This window comes from Geospiza fortis, unplaced genomic scaffold (genome assembly GCF_000277835.1).
Source record: "Geospiza fortis unplaced genomic scaffold, GeoFor_1.0 scaffold408, whole genome shotgun sequence".
NCBI classification, from domain to species: domain Eukaryota; kingdom Metazoa; phylum Chordata; class Aves; order Passeriformes; family Thraupidae; genus Geospiza; species Geospiza fortis.
In genome coordinates this window covers 2,128,382-2,149,594 of record NW_005054330.1, presented here as the reverse complement: position 1 = coordinate 2,149,594, position 21,213 = coordinate 2,128,382, and the positions used below count along the sequence as shown (strand labels likewise).

Genomic DNA, 21,213 nt, shown 5'->3' with positions numbered 1-21,213 from the left:
GCTGCAAAATTGTGATGACTTGCCAACAGTTGTGATTGATGTAGAATAATGCAGAAATCACAATCAACTAATTCTTACGTGATAAAATGGTCTTTAAAACTTTTTTAATCCATCTCTGATCTGAAAATACCTCTGCACTTTGAGGATGTTCACATGGGCTTTGTCTGTGTTACTGCACAAGCATTCAGCAGTATTCTTGAAAAATTTCCTGCCTGGAAAATGTGTTTTCCAAACAGGGTCCCTGAGAAGAACACAGATGGATCTATGCAAAATCTGGCACTTCTGTAAGAAGCCAAACAGGACATGTCAAGTGGCAGAGGAACAAATGGAGCTGGTCACATCCATGAAGCTGCACCAGCTAAAACCACTGAAAACAACACAGAATTGGCCATCACTTACTGTCTTCATGCATCACTCATCCTAAGAACCAGCAGCTCAAGAAAAGTCAAAGAAAAAAAAGAAACCAAACCAAAGATAAATAATCCAAGAGTTATACTAGCTTGCAGTATATTTGGAGTGCCCACCCTTTCCAGGGATATCCTGGGTTTATGCAGCATATGGAATATCCTCCCTGGCCAGCCCACTGATGGGAAACATCAGCAAGTTGCCAGGACTGAGATGACTGAAACTTAATGACAAATGGGGGAAAAGTCCAGACTATTGACTCTGGTTTCCTTCTGCCTTGCCCAGTTTGCCTGCACAGTGACAGTGCCTCAGCCCTGGCAGTGCTGCTCGCACTAATTAGATCTGCACGGCTAGAGTGGAACATATTAAGGTTAAGGAAAAAAATTACCCTCTGAACCCACTAGTACATATCCAGAGGAACTATTCATTTAAACTTCAACTTAAATAGGTATTTATCTTTGTGCTCTGAAGTCCAATATACCTCATTTTCAATTTAACCTCTCCTCTTTTATGCTTTGTAGAAGTTGTACAAGATCATTTATGCAGAGACTTAATATTTATAAAAAATTCAGGCAATTGGAAGAGCCAACATTTCAAAGGGTCAGCAATCAATGCACACAACCCCCACTGCCCTTCCAGCTGGAGAGACACAGACACAAACTGCCAAGTGCATGTTAGGAGAGGTTCTGGATTTCACATCCCTGGCACTGAGAGAAGGGAGAGCTGCAAAGAGGGGAGCACAGGTCAGACCCTCGGGCAATGTAAACTGTGAAAATATCTCCTCTGACTGCAACCAGCTCTCAGTCAGTCTCCAGCACTCACTGGAGTCACCGGGGCAGCCTGCAAGGCAAAGCAGCTCTCAGGAGGAGGGGGCAGAGGGAAGCCAGGGTGGGGAAATCCGGCATTCCAAGCTGGGAACAGCGATGGAGACCTGCCCTGCTTCCCTGGAGCTCCACCTCAACTGCTGATCTGTGCCACCCTTCCCTTCCCGTTCTGCTCAGCAGAGAGAGCACAAATCAGCATGTGTCAGCCTGATGGACCTACCCCTCCCCTACATTTTTTTTTATTTTAGGGTAAATCAGGGGTCCATCATCCAGAGATACCTCCCAAGTATAGACAAAAAAGCCTACATATCTCACAGGCTGCATTCAGCCCACGGGTGCAGTTGTAAAGTCACCACCCCTCCTCTGCTAAGCAGCACAGAGTAATGCAAAGTAAAACCCCAGCATGGAATCCCCACACAAACCTAACAAGGTACTCTCAAAACCTTCATTTTCCCAAGTTTGATTTCATAGCACTTTGACAGGGTTCAGAGACTGCCATTGGTACCCTTCATCCACCAACACCCACCATTTACATTATTCTCTAATCTGACATGCAGATTTAAGAGCTTTATATTAGGGGTGTTCTGAAGGAATTCCTACTCCTAGCACATGGAAGGTTACAGTGGTTCTTTTTACAGCCTATCCCAGTCTCAGCAATATTGGAATATGTAATGGTCACAAAATGTCAACCTGCCACTCCTGTGTGCAATAGGAAGGTGTTATGCCTGGCTTCAGACATGGAACAGCTGGGAGCAAAGTACCTTAAATAACCTGCTGAAGGTCATATGTGGATCTAGAGATGACCCATACACCTTCTGCACCTCACTCAAGAAAACCACCTTTCTTCCTGCTATGATTAAGGGGATTTTCATGTAGTATAAATCAGGGTGCAATATTTCTTTCCAGTGGAAAGGCCCCAAAACTACAGGCACACATAAACATAAACTTTTAATCATTTCAAGAAGCCCTGCTTAGAGGTAATATTGTAGCCACTTACTTACAGTAGTAAGACATGGTATAAATATGCAGTAGAACAAAATTACTTAATTAAGCAGGAAAGCAGCATATGAAATTCAGAGTGCCTGCCTCAAAATTAAAGATAAAACCATTTCAGCTTGACAAACAATACCAGAATTGTACTTTAGCAGAAGCTTTCTTAATTTCTTCTCCTTCATTCCTTCTCCTTCCTACCCCACCCCAAGTATCTTTTCTGTGCTGATATCCCCACAGAGCTGTAAACTCTCAGTGAAAGGCCAACAAAAAATTTGGTACAAAACCAACGTGAGATTTCAAATACAAACTGCAAATATTAATATGTAACAACATTTCCTTTTCTTGTTTGGATTTACACTGAGTAGAAATCCATTCCCTTTCCTGAAGGGAGCCGAGCGGGCTCTCAGTGTCATATGTGACAGCAATCGCAAGTTAATAAATGACAGTAAGTTTACAAAGCTTACATGCAATACTTGATCCTAGAGCTCTTTTCATGTGAGTGGTTCTGTAAGTAAAGAAAAATTAAAGCAATATACCCACTTTGTCTGAGCAATTGCCTGCCCCAAAAGCTGTCTCTGCCAGGGCCGTGGCAGCTCCGGTGCTGCAGAGCCGTGTTGGGCTCTTGTAGCCCAGAGCTTACTGAAGCTTTGCAGATGGGAGATAAGCAATACTTTATATTTCACTCAGATGTAGATTATGAGCCAGGGAAAAGAAAGCTTAAAAGGTGAACGGCTTCTTTTGGCATTAGCTGAAATCTCTGTATAGTCTCCAAAGAAAGCCGACAGCGAGGTCAAGCTACAGCACGGGAATTCTATAGTCAATAAAAAGCCCTGTTTTTTAAGCTCTGAGTCAGAAAAATTCAATGTGGATGACCACTTATTGAAAGGGTCATCATCCAACAGAGAGAAAATTGCTAGAGCAACAAAGAGCCCAGAAGTATTGCTCAGTTTATAGAAACCACAGAGAAGGATGAATTCTAAATCCGTCTCCTCCCAGTATTAATCTGGTTTGCTTCCAAGGATCAATCTATCCAGTAGAAACCTCATTGTGATGGTGCAATCAAGCTCCTTCTCCAAAATCTGAACTTGAACTACAAAACAGAACTGTTTTATGACTGCATGCTGACATTTACATATTTATTTAGCACTGAAAGCACAGCTCCAGCACTGCATTGACAACCAAGAAGGACAGATGGGGGGCCTTGTCCCAAGACAGTTTTTTTTTTCAATTTTCCTCCATGGAGCAACTTTAGCTATTCTCCAAGTGACTGCACTGTGTGTTGGCATTCTCAGGATGTTTACAGAAACAGAGCTGAGGAAGACCACTTGGAGATTTCCTGGAGCCCTGAGGATTTCCCTTTCAGGGAGGAGTTTCAATGCACCTGTGTATTGACTGTGCCCATGAGGCTGCACCTGCACTGCCAGAGAAACATTGATCCTAACCCAGCACTAACCTTGCCCAGGCACTCTCCTACCAAGAACATCAAAGCAACACCTGAATGGATCCTGCAGCAGGATTTTCCATGCATTAAATGACTCACTGTGAAACAAAGCCAGCTCAACAAGTCTTGTGGCAGAATGTCCCACTGCAGTGAAATAAAATCCTCTTGTACCTGCAGGCAGAGATCCCTCCTCCACAAGAACAGCTTTCTGCAATTGCCCCCCTTTCTGATTCTCATTCTCAAACCAGTTATATCCTTCTGCTCCTCACTTGCTCGCACTCGTGCTCCCAAAGCAAGGAATTTGCTTTGCTAATTAGTGCCATTAGGGAAGTTGGGGAACATGAAGCACAGATTAAAAAATTGTTCAGGCTGGGTTCTTAGCACTTCACCCTTGTGATACATCCGTGTTGGAAGCTCTGCACTGAACAGCACTTGACTCAGCCTCAGTTTGCAGCAGAGAGAAATTAATTGCAATCTAATAGGATTCAAATTGGTACAAGGGATGCCATCATTACGGGACAAGACAGAGTAAAACCGCAGCACATTAGCAGCCAGCAAACGGCCCCGGTCAATGCAGTGGAACAGGCAACACCACGCCTCAGACATGATGGATTGAGACCTCAATAATTGTAATTTATTAGCTGGTGCTGCTGAACTGGCACAAGGACCAGGTGGGAACGGGCTGAACCTGCACGGTGTTTGCGGGAGGAACAACATTCCTTCTGCAAGGTCTAACTTGAAATCATTTTATACTGAAGTGAAGATGTGTCACGCCTTAATTCAAGCAGCAGTTATGTGTACTGAAGGATGAAAGTGTAAATCAGCAGCAGACTGGGAAGCAGAAGGCTCCTGATATCAAATGTCAGTGGAGCTGCTCCCTTGCTTTGCAGCCTTTGACAAGTCACTTGAACCTCAGTGCTTCAGTGAAGGCAGGTACAGCACTGGGTCAGGAGCAGGATTGCCATCACAGGCCACATTCATCCCCTGTGCTTGGATCTGAGGAAAACTGCACTCCTTTCCTCGCTGTATTTACAACTGACACTGCAGTTAGTGCATGAGACTGGCCCGTGGATATTTAAAGCCTTGTGTGACAAACAGGCTTTATGTAATGAATTAAGTTAAGCTGCAAGAGTAAACCTGACAGACATGCACATGCATTCACACTCACACAAAGCCCAACTGTCCCCCTTCCACATGAGCAGCTCCACGGGAACACGTACAAAGCAAAGCCAAGGTTGGGCTGTGACATGGATGAGTGCACCCCAGATTTCCTTCCAGGTAGCACACATGAGGTAGCAGAGCCCAGGGCAGCCCAGGTTAACAAGCTGGGATCCCCATGTGCCTCCTTTCCTGCTCCTCCTCTCTGCTGAAGCCTATGCCACTGAATAGTCATTAGTCATTGTAAATGAGGCAATCATTCCCATGCCTAGGAATGCCACACTCCCCATGGATTTTGCTGGGCAGGCAGAATTTTAAGAATTTGGAATATTTTCCAGTTAGTTTCAGCAAACAGAATGTAAGCCACCAACACCGGAGGTGTGAACACAACCCACCAGCAGCTGCTATTTCCCTCCCATCTTCTGGTAGGAAAAATCTTTTGGATGCCAAACCCCCTGAAGCACGGATCTGCCACCCTCACACCCAGCTAGACCTTGACAACTCCTTTTGCCACTTCCCACCTGAGGTCAGTGAGGAAAGCAAAGGGCTCCTGCACTCACTGCAGGAGGAGCAGAGAACCGCATGAGAGGTGGATGTCTGGGTCTCTGAGCTGAGGGCAACACATACACAAATGCCACTTCTGAGAAGAATAAAATAAATGAATTAACACTGAATTGCAGATTTATTTTTTTCTTGGTAAGCCTGTTTGGCTCACTGCAATCAGCTCTATATACATTTCACACTCTAAGCTCAAAATCAAGTGGGGCTATTTCAGAGCAGTAGATACCTGAGCCCTATTTCAAGCTTCCTTCACTGGATCTATTCCTACCTAAAGCTACCCAAGAAGCCAGTTACCAAGGACAGAAAACCACAAAATTACACATTCAGTACTTCTAACTAGCTCTTCACCCTAGGAGACTTTTAGAGGATATATAATTAAGAAAAATAAAATGGTTAGGCTTAAAAACTGGCTCAGCGAGTTTGCTATCAAGATCCTTGCCTGGGTTTGTACTGTGGAAACACCCTCAGCACTCACACCTAGTTCTCAATCATGAGATGATGATTAATACCAGCATTAGATCATCCTCAGCAATTGCCAGAGATTTCTGCAAGGTTCTTGCTGGATTAAATCATTGAATGGTGTTCAGCACCTCTAAGCAAGTCCTTGAAACCCAATGCTGGCATCCATCCTGGGCACCTGACCTGGCACATTCATCTGGCATGATGCAGAAATCCTGACTTGGATGGAGTCACTTCTCTCCTGTCCTCCATCTGAACCAGCTTGCTGTGCTCGGAGTCAGCTCTGAGCTGATGTGCCAGTGCTGCTTCCAAATCCAGACAAGTCTGTGGATGATGAGGTTCCACAACTTAAGGCTGGTCCCTTACACCCTGCAAGACCCAGACTCCTACAGCAATGACCTCCTCTCTGCCTTCTTTAGGTTGAAAATGTACTGTTGTATTTTCCTGTCTGGCAATACAATAATCATCATGTCCCCTGCTACTTCTCTTCTGTGTATTGCAGCCATTTTTAAATGAAGTAAAAATTATTTTCTCCCCATTAGAGATAAGCAGCCACAGAAAGGGTGGCTAAGCAATTCATCCTCTTGCCCAATAATCTAGTAGCACAAATCCTTTAAACTCAACAACTTTACCAACTAGCATTACTGGCAAGAGTATGGCCTCTCCTCCTCTCCCAGACTAATTTTTTGAGGAGAACAAAGAAAAGGGGTTTTGAAATTATGTGTCTGCAGAATCTGGAAACCTAAAAAAAACCCCAACTCAGATCCCAAGTACCATCATGCTAGAGGACCAAGATTCATACTCAACATAGAAATAAAAACATCATGTACAAGTTAATTCCTTACAGAGCGACTACTAGGTGAAAGACACTATCTGATAATTTCTATTGTAACATATATAGGTCAGCACTGGAAACAGCTCACTTTTTGGACAGGTAGAAAGAAAAGATTGACTTCTGCTGATTAATCCTAATTCTGTCAGAACAAGCTCCAAGTCAACAAGTGTGTCAATACCTAACCAGGAATTAACTAAGGGCTCCCATCTGTGTAGTTGCATTAACAGCCTTTGCTGCAGGAAGCAAGTGAAAAAGCCCTTCAGCTTTTTAGCAGGTTTAGCAGATCCACCTGAGGCTGTGACAGCTCATCCCCACAGGTCCCTGAACAGCAGGATACCCCTGATCAATGTGGGCCACGTGGTGCTGAGGGCTGCAAAAATCCTCTCCTTTTCTACAGCCTGCAAATGAACACAGCTGAAGCAGTAGAAATTCCTGTTATTGCCTATAGAAGTTACAGACACTCTGTCAAAATAAATAAATAATAACCATTAGGAAAATGAGCACATGATGCCACAGAAGGAAGCCTCTGGAATGATCAGAAATCCTATTTTGAGTCTCATTAAAGGAGCATAACAAACATCTTAAAACAGCTTGTACATTTTATGTCCCTGGATCTATCAAAGTAGCAGAAAGGCATTTATTCTAGTGAAAGGTGTCAGAATATGAAATTGGAAATGAGAGTAAACTTAATATGTGGGATTTGTGTAAATGCTGAAGTGAACAAGGGGCACATTGCGTCAACATGTCACTGATATTTGGGCTCTCAACCAACTGAACCCTTATGGGGGCAATTTCAGCCCCACCCAGCCTGGCCTTGGACACTTCCAGGGATGGGGCTGCCCTGGGCAGTCTGAGCCAGGGCCTCCCCACCCTCACAGGGAGGAAACTCCCAACAAAATTTATCCTCTTCTGTATTTTTGAATTCATAGGAAGAACACATAGATGTGTTCAGACTTCACAAGCACCAAGTCTCAAGCCACTGGAACACTCTCATAGAAAAATAATCATTTGTGATGACCAGCTATCATGGGACTGTAAATAAATTCCTATTCTTAAAGTGCACTGGCAGGGCAGTAAATGCTGAGATCCAGAGTGGTGGTAATTGTATAACTGGAGAAAAGTTAAGAAAAATATGCAATTCAAGCAGCTAGGACTCAAAAGCTGCAGCAATAAAAATGGGTTTTTGAAATCATCTTTACAAAGCTACGTGATAGTTGGATGAACACAAAGCACTATAAAGATAGCTAATTCCTGAAAAATATTCTTTCCCTGTTTCTTGGGTCAGCGAAACCTCTAACTACCAAAATATCTGCTTTTGGCTCTGCCTTAGGCTTATGCCTATTTGAGGTGACCCAAGGTTATCAGACAACAGTGCAGCTCCTACTAAATAACACACACACACAAAAAAACCCCACCAACACCAACAAAAAAACCCACCACAAAACATGCTGCTGTTTTGTTTTTTTTCTCTGGGACAATGCAGACTTTATTACATCTGCTATTACAACGTGCCTATAACAATGTTGTCTAACAAGCAGCCCTAAGGTCAAATATGTTCCTTGATCAATTTACTAGAGGTCCCTGGTGCTGCTGCTGTGGGTAGACTGTCTGGGGAAAAAAAAATAATCCCTTTATTCCTTTGCTTCGCTATCAGGAAAAAAAAAAAAAAGCTGTCACAAAGACATTTTTCTTCTCCCTCTGCTCTTGACAAGTCAGGTAAACAGGGAGGAAATACCCAGCTGTAAGACACCAGCATTTGTACAGGCATATAAAACCACACTGTTTATTTACCGAGCTCCTCAAAGCAGCAGGATGATTCAGAACAAGACTATGGGGATTTGGAAGATGTCTTAGCAAAACACCTGCAGTTCTTTGCATGAGGACAAATAAAAGTCACTCGGGATGTGAGAGTGGTGTGGTCATCTCCTTACAGGAATTTACCAGTTCAGTACATTGCTACAAATAACTCTGACAAGCAACAGCACTAATTCACAGATGCTCTGAGCAGGGCAGTCATCACATTAACCCTCTCCTAGTTTTATCAGTAAAGCTCTGACTGTTGGTCTGGTTTTGCTCAACACACCAGTATCAGCCAAAAAGCAATAACTCTACCCAGAAAAGCAGATTTGACGCTGGCAAACTTGCTACAGAAATCACTTCAGGCTTGCATCAAGCAGCAGGAAAGGAGTTCATCTCACTGGCCACAAGGCTGAGTACCGCTCTTACTCATGCCTGACTGCATGACTTTTGTTTCATATGTTGTGATTTACTTCTTTTCACTCTGTGTGAGGGTTTGAGTCACAGAGTGGTACCAGCATTAAGGGGAACCATCCCATTCAGCCCCCCATCCTGGAGCTCCATGTGCCTCTGGTTATTCCTGGGTGATTCTAGGGATTGCCTTGTTCCCATCACTCCTGAACAAACATGCTAATTCTTGCAAACAGCCCCTTTAAAAGACACCCCCTTCAAAAGGAAAAAACCCCCTTTGCTAATGGCCTATAATGGGTCTAAATAAAGCCTGAGCTGTTCCTTACTCATGCATAACTTCATTGCTTCTATTCCCTTCACACCCTGCCCAGTTGGCATAATTTGCAGAAGGGTTTTAGCATGGACAATTGAAACACCCACATGCTGCCTGAACTAAAAAGCATAATCCTAGAGCCCCTTTCTTCCTGTGTGATAGCTCAACGTGGCTTTTATTTTGATTGCACCAGTCCCATCTGCACTCTCAGTTTCAACCCATGAAGACTGAACTCCAGCCATACCCCCACACAGATCAGGACAGCATCTCACCCACCACAGTGGTAAGAGAAGGTTTAAAATCTGGCAGAACTCCAACCACCACATTTCATATGATCAGAACAGAAGCCCCCCTAAAACAGCAGACTCCAGGGGTGTAAAAACCCCCAAGTCACCACACCTGATAATTAATTAACACCTTGGTGAACTCAAAATCAGGACATTGACAAAGGACAAGCAGGGGCCACAAAGAAAAGCTGGCAGCTTCTTCTAAGACCACACATTCCCATTTGGGTGCCATGCCCTGAAACAATTTTAATCCATCCTTCTCTTTAAGCAGAGACAGCTCTGCCACTGACGATGATACGACAGTGACAAAGGAGGGCTGAAATTCAGACCCAAATTGTTATTCCCCTCAGCTAGGCAGTTATGCACAAGAAACACTGCTTGTAAACACTTCTTTGTCAAACACTCAATTGCAAGCTGCTTTATGAACAAAATGAGGCAGTGGCAAGGAAAGTGAGAGACGAGAATGGGGAGGCAATCTCCAGTGGCTCCCAGCCATCATGGCCCAGGAACATTCCAGGTGACACTGCCAGCACCTCTGACAGAGGGCATGGACACACAGTGGGAAAACACCAAATCCAGCTCTGCAGAATGGGGTTTGGGTTTTGAGGACCTCAGCTTTGTTCAGCTGTTATGGTTATTCCTATGCAGTAAGGAAAGAATAACTGCTTTATTTTTATATCGTCGCTTTCTGCAGTCTGAAGCAGGAAGGAAAGGAGCACATGTACAAACGTGGAACAAGTTCAAAGCCCTCAGTTCAGGCAACACTCGCAATATGACTCTTTTTGTCATCCCTATGTACACCTTTATACACTGAAATTGCTCCACAGGAGCTAAAAAGTAACTGGAAACTGGAACATTCATTTTTTTCATGTTAAAGCTGCAGATGTACTCCACAATGTCCAGCTGAGCTACTACCTCCAGCTGTGGAACACAGCTCAGCTCTGGGAGGTTTCTGTAAGGACTGAGAGGTGGAACACAGCTCAGCTCTGGGAGGTGGAATACAGCTCAGCTCTGGGAGGTGGAACACAGCTCAGCTCTGGGAGGTGGAACACAGCTCAGCTCTGGGAGGTGGAACACAGCTCAGCTCTGGGAGGTGGAATACAGCTCAGCTCTGGGAGGTTTCTGTAAGGACTGAGAGGTGGAACACAGCTCAGCTCTGGGAGGTGGAATACAGCTCAGCTCTGAGAGGTGGAACACAGCTCAGCTCTGGGAGGTGGAACACAGCTCAGCTCTGGGAGGCTGCCACAAGGAAAGCCAAGTCAGCTGGAGCAGAGCCACTGGATGACTTCAGGCAAGGACTGGCAGATGCCAAAGCAATCCTGGCACACTGGGTACCCCAGCAGCCTCCTGCAGAAGCTGACAGCCACGGCCAGCAGTCAGCAAGGACAAGTTCTGCATGAGGAAAGTAACAGTACCTCATGGAAAAGGTATTTATCCTGCCTCAGCCACCTGTGACATCGGGATGTCATTTTGTTTGTTTGGAATCAGCTCAGATTTAGGCTGGTGTGGGGCAGATGGTTTAGTCATCACACTGGTAAGTGTGCTAGGAGAAGAATATTGGCTGTCTGCAGCAATTGTGCTTACTTCACACCAATAAAAATGCCTGTGAACATCCCAGATATCACTGCAGACGTGGTGCAAGCAGAGGAACAGAGGCTACAATTAGGTAACAGATCCCAGCCTCTTCTGCAAAGTTAGCTAAAATATTGGGCAGCTAGTGCTTAAATCAACGTGAAGGAACCTTTTAGATGCTTCTTGTCCAAATCAGAAAAACAACATCCAAAAAGACTGTGGCTCCTTCAGGGTCCTAGCTCCTCCTGCAGCATCCACACTGAACCTGGGAATGTCTGCACATCTCACAGGACACCTGGAACACGTCCTGGCTCACAGCTACCAAGAGATGTACAATAAAAACCTCCAGCCAGGGCTCTGAATCCATTCAAATAGCCCACACTACTCCATTTCTCAACTTGCTAAAATCACAAGATCCAACAGAAGTGCTTTATATTAGTACCTTCCCAAAAAAACCCACAAATAAAAGAAAGTCAGAGGAAGGAAGAAGGAAAAGAAAGAGGACTTAGTGCATTGTGTCAACCAATTATATTCAACAGAGAAAAAGATACAAGTGGTTATATCTTCCTGTAAATTACTTCATGTAATTAAATCCCCTTCTCTAAATTACAGACCATTTAGCTCTTCTTTTATAACAATGTAACCAATGACCACCAACAACCTTTTTTATAGCATCTAATGCCACATAAGTTGTTAGCAATGAAATTTCCTTTTTATTTCTCCCTTTCAAAAGAAGCTGCTGTAATGAGATACATTCACAGCTACTTACAGACTGTCATCGAGAAGGGAGGATTGCCTTGTTTCCCTTTATTCTGCTCCTCTCTGAGGCTATATTTAAGCAAATGTGACCTAAAGTCATTATCAGTCATCTCAATGCAGGCAGAGAAGTTAAAGGTGACCAGCTAGAGTTTTCAAACATGAAGCTTATAACTGATTTGATTCTCCACACACATACAACACGCACCAGCGTGGCTTAACTATCTTCCTACCACCTGAATTTTCTGACCTGTCTTAACTTTGAAACCATCAGGAATATCAGGTTTGCAAGCATCTGTTAGGTGGGGATGAGTCCTGCCCAATGGGAGCTGCTCCGAGTGGCTTCTCCTGGATTGTCCCCTGTAGAAAATTCCTACAAGTGTGTGACTGCAGCTCCAGAGCTCTGCTCAGCCACGCTGCACTGGGGCTGCACCTCCTGCCTCTGCTCCCATGGCGAGCCCAGATGGAGGCCCCTGCAGCCTCTGCAGACAGCCCAGCACTGGTAGCATCCAGTGCTTTCATCACTGCGCTCTCCAAATCTGCTCCAACACGTCCTAAAAGTGCCAGCAGCCATCTGCAGGCCTGAGCACCCTGCTGCTGCCCAGATGCTGGCAAGGGGAGAGGTGAGTGGGGACAGACAGGGATTTTGGAGCAGAGGAAAAGCAGGGACAAAGAAAACAGAAGCCAGTCCTGCAGGCAAAGCCTTGGGGTGTAGCTGTGAGCACAGCGTGGTTGATGTGTAACAGCAGCAGTCTGATCCTTAAACACACAGCAGGGAGCAGAGAGCACTCACTGCATCCCCATCCCCATCCCCAAGCCCTGCCTGCTCCTGCACCCAGGAACAAATCCCCACTCAATAAAAGGCCATGGCAGTGAAATGCTGGCCAGGTGAGCCAGCCCTGCCCAAGCCAGCACAGGCAGCTGAGCCTCTCTGGAAGAATCAGGAGAGCTCTGTGAAAGCAGAGCACGTGGGGCACTTGGAGCACCCATCCTGGCAAAGGAAGGTCAGCTACAAAAGGGGAACCTACTGGTCCAGACATGCAAGTGTTTCACTATTCAGGGAAAAAGACAAAGCCACATTCCCTTATATATCACACTTCCAGCAGCCAAAACATGCTTTACATCACTGTTCAGAAAATCATATTTGCAGTGCAGTAAAATCCAGCATATGCTTCTGTTTCATTCTTCAGCATTAGCCTAAAAAGAATTGGACACCCCACAATTCTAATGAGCATGATCTCTTCAATTTATGTTTCCTTACCAGAACTGCTGAGGGTTTTGAAATACATTTTTTCTGGCTTAAGCAAAGGCTGCCTCCTGTCACAGCTCCCAGAGGGTTTATGGCACTGTTTTGCACCACTCCTGAAGCAGTGTGTTTCAGAAATCTGTTATGGAAACTGTGCTGCAGCTCTCCAAAGGTGGCTGCAACCCCATGATGAAGTTACCTGTGCCACAGCTATAATGCAGACTTTAATGGTCTAGTGTTGGTACAGCATTTTTAACAAACTACACACACTGAAAAGTTCTCCCTTCTGCTGCAGAGTGGGCTCTGCCGCCACTTCAAGAATCTTGATGAATTCTTGGATAAATTTAGCAAAAACAACAGCTCTTCTTTGTAATAGCAGGGTTTCATTTGGGAAATAAACATCCACTTTTTATTTACAAAGGATTTTTCCTCCTCCTGCCACTGCTGTGCTATGCCCACTGCTTCCCTCTAGTTTGATCCAAAAAAACAGAATACCAAGTGCCTAACCAGGACTTAAAGCAGATTTTTAAATTAGTTCCTGACAGTGCAAACAGATTGCTATTGATTGAAATGAGGCTGATTTCAGGCCCTGGATTAGCAAAGCTAATGCCTGGATGCTGTGCTGCCCATTTCAGAGCTCTGCCCCGTTGCTCCCCAGTGGTTTCCCAGGCAGCTGCGGAGCCTCTGCAGCCGCAGATTAGCGAGAGAGAGCAGGGCAGGGCCATCTGCGGCTGTGCCTGCAGCCCTGCTCAGCCCAAACAAGGGCTCCTCCCAAATCCCCGCGGCCAGGACCCTGCCCTACACCCTCGTCAGGAGCTTTGGAGCCAGGCAGGCTGTGCAGAAGCTCAGGAGGGAGTTGGTGTTGGGAAGGCTTTGCTGAGCCCAGCACCACAACTCACTGAGCCTGGTGACCTCACTCCAGCCACACTCTGGAGGGAGCCAAAAGCACTGGGGGCAGCCAAACCTTGGTTGTCCTGTCCAGACAGCCTGGCCGAAGTCTGGGACAGAGGCTGCACACAGGTAATGGCACTGCCTTCCTTAGCAGCCCTGCTCTCCCAGCCAACACTTTTTTAAGCTCTCCCTGCAAGAGCTTTCATGTCCAAATTGTACAGTCTTGTACTTACAAAGGTAGAAATGGATGCTGCTTTTAAGCAACGTTTTGCTGATTAAAAGAAAATGGACTTTTTTCCTCTGGCTTTGTTGTTTAGTTTCAAAGAAGGTTTAAATAACAATATCTGCTAACAAAAAAGGGTAACATCAATTAGAAACAAAAAGAAACTAGTTTGTATAATTTCAGTGTTCAAAAGCAGTGAAATGCAAACACCAAAGCAGCACACACCAAACCAAACCAATCCCCAAAACCCACATTAAAGGCAACCTTTCTTCTTTTTCTTATTTTTTTCCCCTGTAAGCTGACTGCCTAGAATTCACTGAGTTTTAGTAACTGAGATACTGAAGGTAACAGAATAAGTTACTGTTATATCTAGACCCTCTTAAACACAATTCAGCTTCCAAATGCTGCATTATTAAGCCGTGGAAGAACAGGCATATCCACGTCCTCTGGCTAAAGACAAAGACTCCAAAGGTTATTTTTCAGACTCTCTCTCCTATACTGCTGCTGCACCTCAGCTAGAAAGGGACATTTCAGCCTCTGAACCGTGCACCACTGAGCACACACTGCCTCCAGCCCACCAGTGGCTTCACATCCAAGCATGATAAATACTATTTACCATTATCTGAAAAATACAACAGCTACACAGTCCTATTGCCCAACTGCCAGCACGAGCAGTATGATGCCAAAGGAAATTTTCCACAGTATTTCATTATCCAGATGAGTTTCTAGATCTGTCTTGGGAAAGGCTCCCACCACCAGGCACAAATGGGGCCAAGGGTATGTAAATGCTCTGAAAAGGAGCTATCAATTTTCACCCAGACATCAGAAGAAACAACGTGCATCCTGGATGGAAAAAAAACGACTTAGTGTATCACCTTTAGCTCAGATCAGCAGTAACCCAGAGCACAGCCCTCCTGGGGGGCAGGGAGGGTGTTATATCCCTTAATGAATGTTGGATAACGAGATGATGAGCATCACACAGAAACCACATGAATAGGTAATCAAACTTGTAAATGCAATTTAGCAGTTCCAGTCCAACAACACGATCCATTAATCACCAATAGCACTCAGCAGTTTGGGGAGGGCTGGGCAGTGAATGAGGCTGGGGAATTAGCTGTGCCTTCCCTCCCTCCCTCCAGGAAGCTCTGCTCAAGTCTCAGAGATGTCACACCTCCAGAGAAACACGACCTGTTAACTCCCCTGCCCTCTCCTCCCAGGCTCCAAACCCAGCAGGCTATTTATGAGCACTAAATACTGCACCACCCTGCTCTCCTCAGCTTCTCTGAGACTCTCCCTCATCTCGGGTGATTTAAACAGTGGGTGAGAAAAGGAAGGAGGAGGTGTAAGACACTAATCTTCGTGACAAATGACTATCTGCAGAACACTGTGTTATTACAGCAGCATTTAACAGCTAAATATATTCAACACACCATGATGCTCCCAAGCTGACTAAACAGAGAGCTTGAGGTTAAACTAACTGGAAATAACAGCAATTCTTTCCTATTAGCCCCAACTCTTTTCAGAAGGTGGTGATTGTACAGAAAGGGCAATGTGTCCTAACGGTCAGGAAAAAAGGGAAAAAAACCAAAATCCCAACTGTTCTACATCCACAGTGCTCAGACATTCAGAGGAATAAGCAACTCCAAAAATAAGACCAGAAAAGAGAAGAACAGCTCAGCTCAGGCTAATCAAAGACTGAGTCAAAGTTCAAAGAGTGATTCTCCAAAAACCAGAACAACATAGGACACATAAGGGAGCAGTGCAACTAAGAGGTTTCATCTTATATGTATCCCTTACTTAATCTAATCAAATCATACATCCAACCCTTAAATCCCTTTTTAAAGGGGGTAACAGGCTGCTCTCCCTCACCAGCACTGTCTGCAGTTGTGGTGGGGATTCCTTTCCCCAGCCACTGGGTTAGCTTTGGACATGGCCTTTTGAAAAGGCAATGAACTCAACTTTAAGGAATGCTCCTGGGCTGGAGGCAGTCACAGCCTTTCAGAGGGGCTGGATTTACTGCAGGCCACTCTGGCTACACCAAAACACACCACAGGTCTGAACAACTTCTCACTCCTTGACACACCTGGTGGTTGCAAGAGCTTTTGTTGATCCCCATTGTAGAACAGCAGTTTGAAGTCAGCACCTTTCCCTGTGTACACGTGTTGACAGCAGCCCCAAACTCTGACAACTCTTGGACAAAAGGAGCATTTGAAATGCATTTTCCTCCCTCTGCTTAGTTACAGCAAGAGATAAATGTGTTTGAATGATTTTTATACACAGTTGGGAGTAATAGGCTGGAAAGGCCAGATTGGTTCCTGCTGCCCTCTCCCCATAGCCCGAGGTACAGAACAACCAAATATTCAGGAGCAATAGCAATCTGGATGCTTTGTCAAATGGAGTGAACTATAAATCTAATTTTCTAAACAAAGCAGACAACCTGGCACTGAAATCAGCTTACCACTTTGCACCTCTCTACAAGGATTAGCAGAATGCCATAATTATATGCCCAATTTGATTTGTTAGAGGAGGCTGCATAGAAAAGATGACAATTCAGTAGTATTGTGAAGAGAAGGGATGAGAGTAGAAGGAAAGCTTCAAATTGAACAGTAATTTCTAAGCAACATCTCAATATAATTAGCATTAATTACAGTAAGCTATCCAAATTAGGTATAAACTTATGTTTAATAACCCTGAGATGCAAAATTCACCCCTCAAATTCCAGGAAACTTAATATTACAGAAAATTTGTCCAGACAGCTTGGCAGGAAATGCCAGAATTCTAGGTGTGAACTTTGATTACTAACAAGAAATAAAAATTATTGAATTTGTCTATATCATTCGCATAATGAGTTTGAACTAAGAATAGCTTAGTTTATGTAGCTTAGATTTTGCTGCTACTTTCATCAAGTTTACAGACCTCCAAACTTGTCTGGTTTTCACAACTGTATCAGCTAGGATAATAGCAGGTATTCAAAAAACCTCCCTTTCCAACAAGAGAGGAATTCAAAGTGTGACTTATTTAAAGAGGCACCATGTATTAATGAGTCACTCATCACAGGTTTTCTTTTATACTCTTTGTGCAAGCTCCTTATTCTTTTTAGAGTTTGTTACTTATCCTTACAGGTTAAAAAAAAAATAAAAATTAAACAATGGAAGCTGAATTCAGGCTTTTATGAATGTGGCAGCAAATCCCCTACTTAACCACTGATGGCAGCCAAATACTATTCAGAAGAAATAAGTAAAACCATCCTCATTTTTCAAAGCTGAATTACCAATAAACTAAATATTTGGTAAACTAAGGCAGCAGAGTATAAGAGAAATCAGAGTCTGCCAGTGCAACAAAAATCTCTTCTATGAAGTGCCATGAAATCCCCAGTGGACACAACTATAAATTTCATGTAGAAGATGTCTCTGTTAACAACCTTTCCCTCCTGCAGGAAGGGGGAACCTCCCCACTGCCTCACAAATCCACAACTATGCAAATCCCTGCCATGCACTGGATTTCCTGCAGTGGAATAGAACTGAAGAAACAACTTCCACCAGACCATGAGAATCTCTAACTTACAATGTGATGAACCCTTCTAAATCAATATGCTGAAACACAAAAGAGTGTGTGGTGGAGAAGTTATAGGGGAGGGTTACATGACATAACCTTCACCATATTTTTAAATGTTAAAGTACTGCAAGTCTGAAAAAAACATTTCTAGTAACTGGACAATTCAATCTTTGGCTGTCTGGCACACACACAGGATTAGTTTCACAGAACAGAAGGTGGCTTGAGTTAAACAGCTCTTTTTCTGCTGGAGAAATGGAGAATAAAACCCACTTTTTTCATCTTAGTGTGTTTCCTAGCTCGGAACAAATGCTGGAAGGTCAAGTACACTGCTGCTCCCACTGGCTGCCACTTGGCACCCTGTTAGGGACAACTGGGAAAGTGTCCACGGAGAGATGCTGCTGTGCCATGGGATTGCCAGCCCATGAATGCACACTCAGTCACTCACAAACCTCCCTGCTGAGCAGCAGTTAGTGATAAACAGCCTGCCAGCCTCAGAGCCTTTTCTTTGTCACCTGCCCCTCTGCACACACTGTGGCTCAGATGGAGTCTCTGGAATAATTCCCTCCAGCACCACAACTCTTCATTCATTAATGCTCTAGCACATTTTAGAAGGGTACACAGGAAAGACTGCCCAGAGCACAGCTTCCTGAAAAATGACTTTCCACTTCTAAAATGCTCAAATACTCTCTCCTCCTCAACACTCTGTTTTGGGGTAAGTCAAACTCCAGTCATGAGATGGACATAGAAGTCTGCAGCTTCCAGGTGCACATTGCCCAGCACAAATGCTCCAGAGGAGGTTAGGATCTGATGGATGATTCCTGCTTGTGTTCAAGACCATCAGGGCCACAAATGTACTGCATGAACCACTGCACTGTCTCAGAGCTGCAGGCACCAGGGAGATCTGCTCCTTCCTTCCTGCATTAACCACAGCACCTGGCTTCAATGTCAGCTTATGGAACCTGCCCTCAACTCAGGATTTGTGCACTTGGCCACAAGTCTTCTGAGATGCATTGTCTCCACCAGCACAGGTAACCAGAGAAGCCAATTACACGGACAACCTCACCTCCCAGCAAGGCCAACACTTCACAATGCCCAAGGCCAAGAGTCTCTTCAGGTGAGAAGCGTTTCCCTACCTGTTTGGACAGCTTCAAGGGCAGTTTCTTCTTCATCCTCTCCTTGCCTCTCTCTGCCTCTCTCTCGGAGCTCCCCGCATCGTTGTTGTGGCCATTCTCACTTGGCTCAGCAGACACACAGTTCTCAGATTCTCTGGGTTTCTTGCCTGGATGCCTCTCCCATTTCTCCTTCCGCTCCTGAGGCTTTAGTGACATGTCCTTCTGTAAAGGAGATTAACAAGAGAATGGTAAATTCTTTATGTTCTTTGCAGACACCTTTAAGCATTAAGCTGTGTAAATATTGAATAAAAACACAAACAAGACAGTATGTATCTTCCAGAGATGATTTAAGAGGAATAATTAGGCATGCACAACACAAACAGTAATTTTAGATTAGATTAGGATGAATATTCTCTAGGCTATGTGTTTGATTAATTTCAGTGATGCTGAAACTGGGTATGAAAATGAGCTCACTTCAGATTAACTCAGAAACCATAAGTCAACAGCACGTGAGCAAATCAGCATCCTGAAGGGAAGCCTTAAACTGTTCAACTGAAACAGAGGTGGGTTTTGTTTTGTTTCTGATCTGAGAAGTATCAGACCCCCCCTGGGGCTGACAGTCTCTGATTCACAGCAGCATTCATATGGAGAAAGGCACTTCTAAAGCCCTACCACAAATTCCCTGAGCCAGAGAGATCAATGGGATCCAAACACACAACAGAGGTTGAACACTTCTAAGTGTTAAGTGCCTGCCCTGAACCAGGCTGTAACACACAATCCAAGCACAGTTTAAAAGCAGGTATGTCATGTCATAATGATTAACACTGGAAGTGAGATCAGAGAAGGGAATTACTCTGCTATCCCTGGCATCTCTGAGGACTGGAAGCTGAACTCCCAGTGACAGTGTACCAAACTCTCTCTATGTACACCGTGTGGAAAAGGAGTTGAAGAAATAATATGACAAATCACTATGACATTGGGTCACTACAGCTAGATACATTTCTCCCTTATGTCTTTTATTAACTGCTCAAGGACAAAAACTGAATTCTTATGGGAATATTTTGCAGGATATCTATTCCAATTATTTTTTAATGGGAGGTAAATAGATTAGGAAATACCCTAAAAGCACTGCTTACTATGCCAAAACCCAGCCACAGATATTTTTCTAAATACCTTCCTTTTGACTCAAGCAGTTACATGACAGGTATTTGTATCTTACATGAATGGAGATCACAAAACAACTGCTCACATCAATGCACACACCTTCAGTACTGCAAAAGAGCTCATGAAAATCATTAGCTCTCTACTCTCTCAAAAACTGAAGCCCAACAAAAAAAGAAAATTAGGAACTGGAATGAAATGCCCTGCTGATTGCTCCAGATTACTTCCTCCCCCTCTCCTTTAATTAGTGAATTGACTGCCTCAGTGTGCAACATGCTGATTCCACTCCAAATCACTCACTTGTTTAAAGTTTCCCTTCCCTGGGAAGTGAGATGATGCACTGGCACTTTAGGGTCACAGACACATTGAAATTAGAACCAAGGCAATAAAATTCAGCTGTTTCAATTCCAGCCCAGGCTCCCAGAGGATCAGCCAGCACCCAACCTCTGTACACCTTGCACAGGAGTCCTGGGGGACTGGAGGCTCCTCTTAGGGCTCACACAGATATATCAAGTTGAAAACCTCCAAAGATACAACTCTTCCACCAAAATTAAAATAACTAGCACTGTCTTGGAGGCACAGAACACAGCTCAGCTTGCCAAGTTCATTACTAGGGAAGAAGCAAGGAAAATACCTGTTTGGCATTATTCTCCATGAATGATAGTGGAATATAAACCAGTGTTAACTTCTCACTTTGGTTTTTAGTTTAAAGTTAACACTTTAAAGCAGCAGTTCAAGATGCCAATTGAAGAAGGTCATATTGTGCTGTTTGCTGGGAAGCTACTGAGATAAAAATCAAATTGCTAATCTTCAGTAGCTAATCAAAAACTTGTCAGTTGGAAATGGTATCTGCTGACTGATACTCAGCAAAACATTAGAAATAGGGATCACCACAAGCATGCAGTGACAGCAGGTGCAGGAAGATGCTGCATGAGGTGACATGGAGCCCTGATGGGGGAGAAAGGAGGCTGAGGCAGGGAAATGCCACCACCTGAGAGCGCCAGCAAATCATGCACTCCTAGCTTGAGGGGCAATATTCACTTCTAAGGATGCCTTCAAAGCCAATAAATTACCATTTTGGTTTAAACTCTATCTGGCTTCACATGGTGGTTGGGCCTGTTCATGCCTTAGGGAAAGTCTTCCCTTGGTAGCCACAGGATATTCACTGCAGGTTTTCAGATGATTCCTTTCACCACAGAACTGGTCTGCAAAT

The 21,213-nt window shown here is 44.3% G+C and overlaps 1 protein-coding gene across 1 annotated transcript in view; it reads right to left on the bottom strand.

Annotated features, from left to right (window-relative positions):
• The window catches only part of FBRSL1 (fibrosin like 1), a 365,612-nt gene extending 346,551 nt beyond the window's left edge, over nucleotides 1-19,061 (bottom strand). Inside the window, exon 1 of the mRNA XM_031057495.1 lies at nucleotides 18,861-19,061. Coding sequence (XP_030913355.1) covers nucleotides 18,861-19,055 — 195 coding nt within the window. The 5' untranslated portion in view covers nucleotides 19,056-19,061. The remainder of the gene's footprint in view (nucleotides 1-18,860) is intronic.
• Between the last annotated feature and the right edge of the window lie 2,152 nt (nucleotides 19,062-21,213).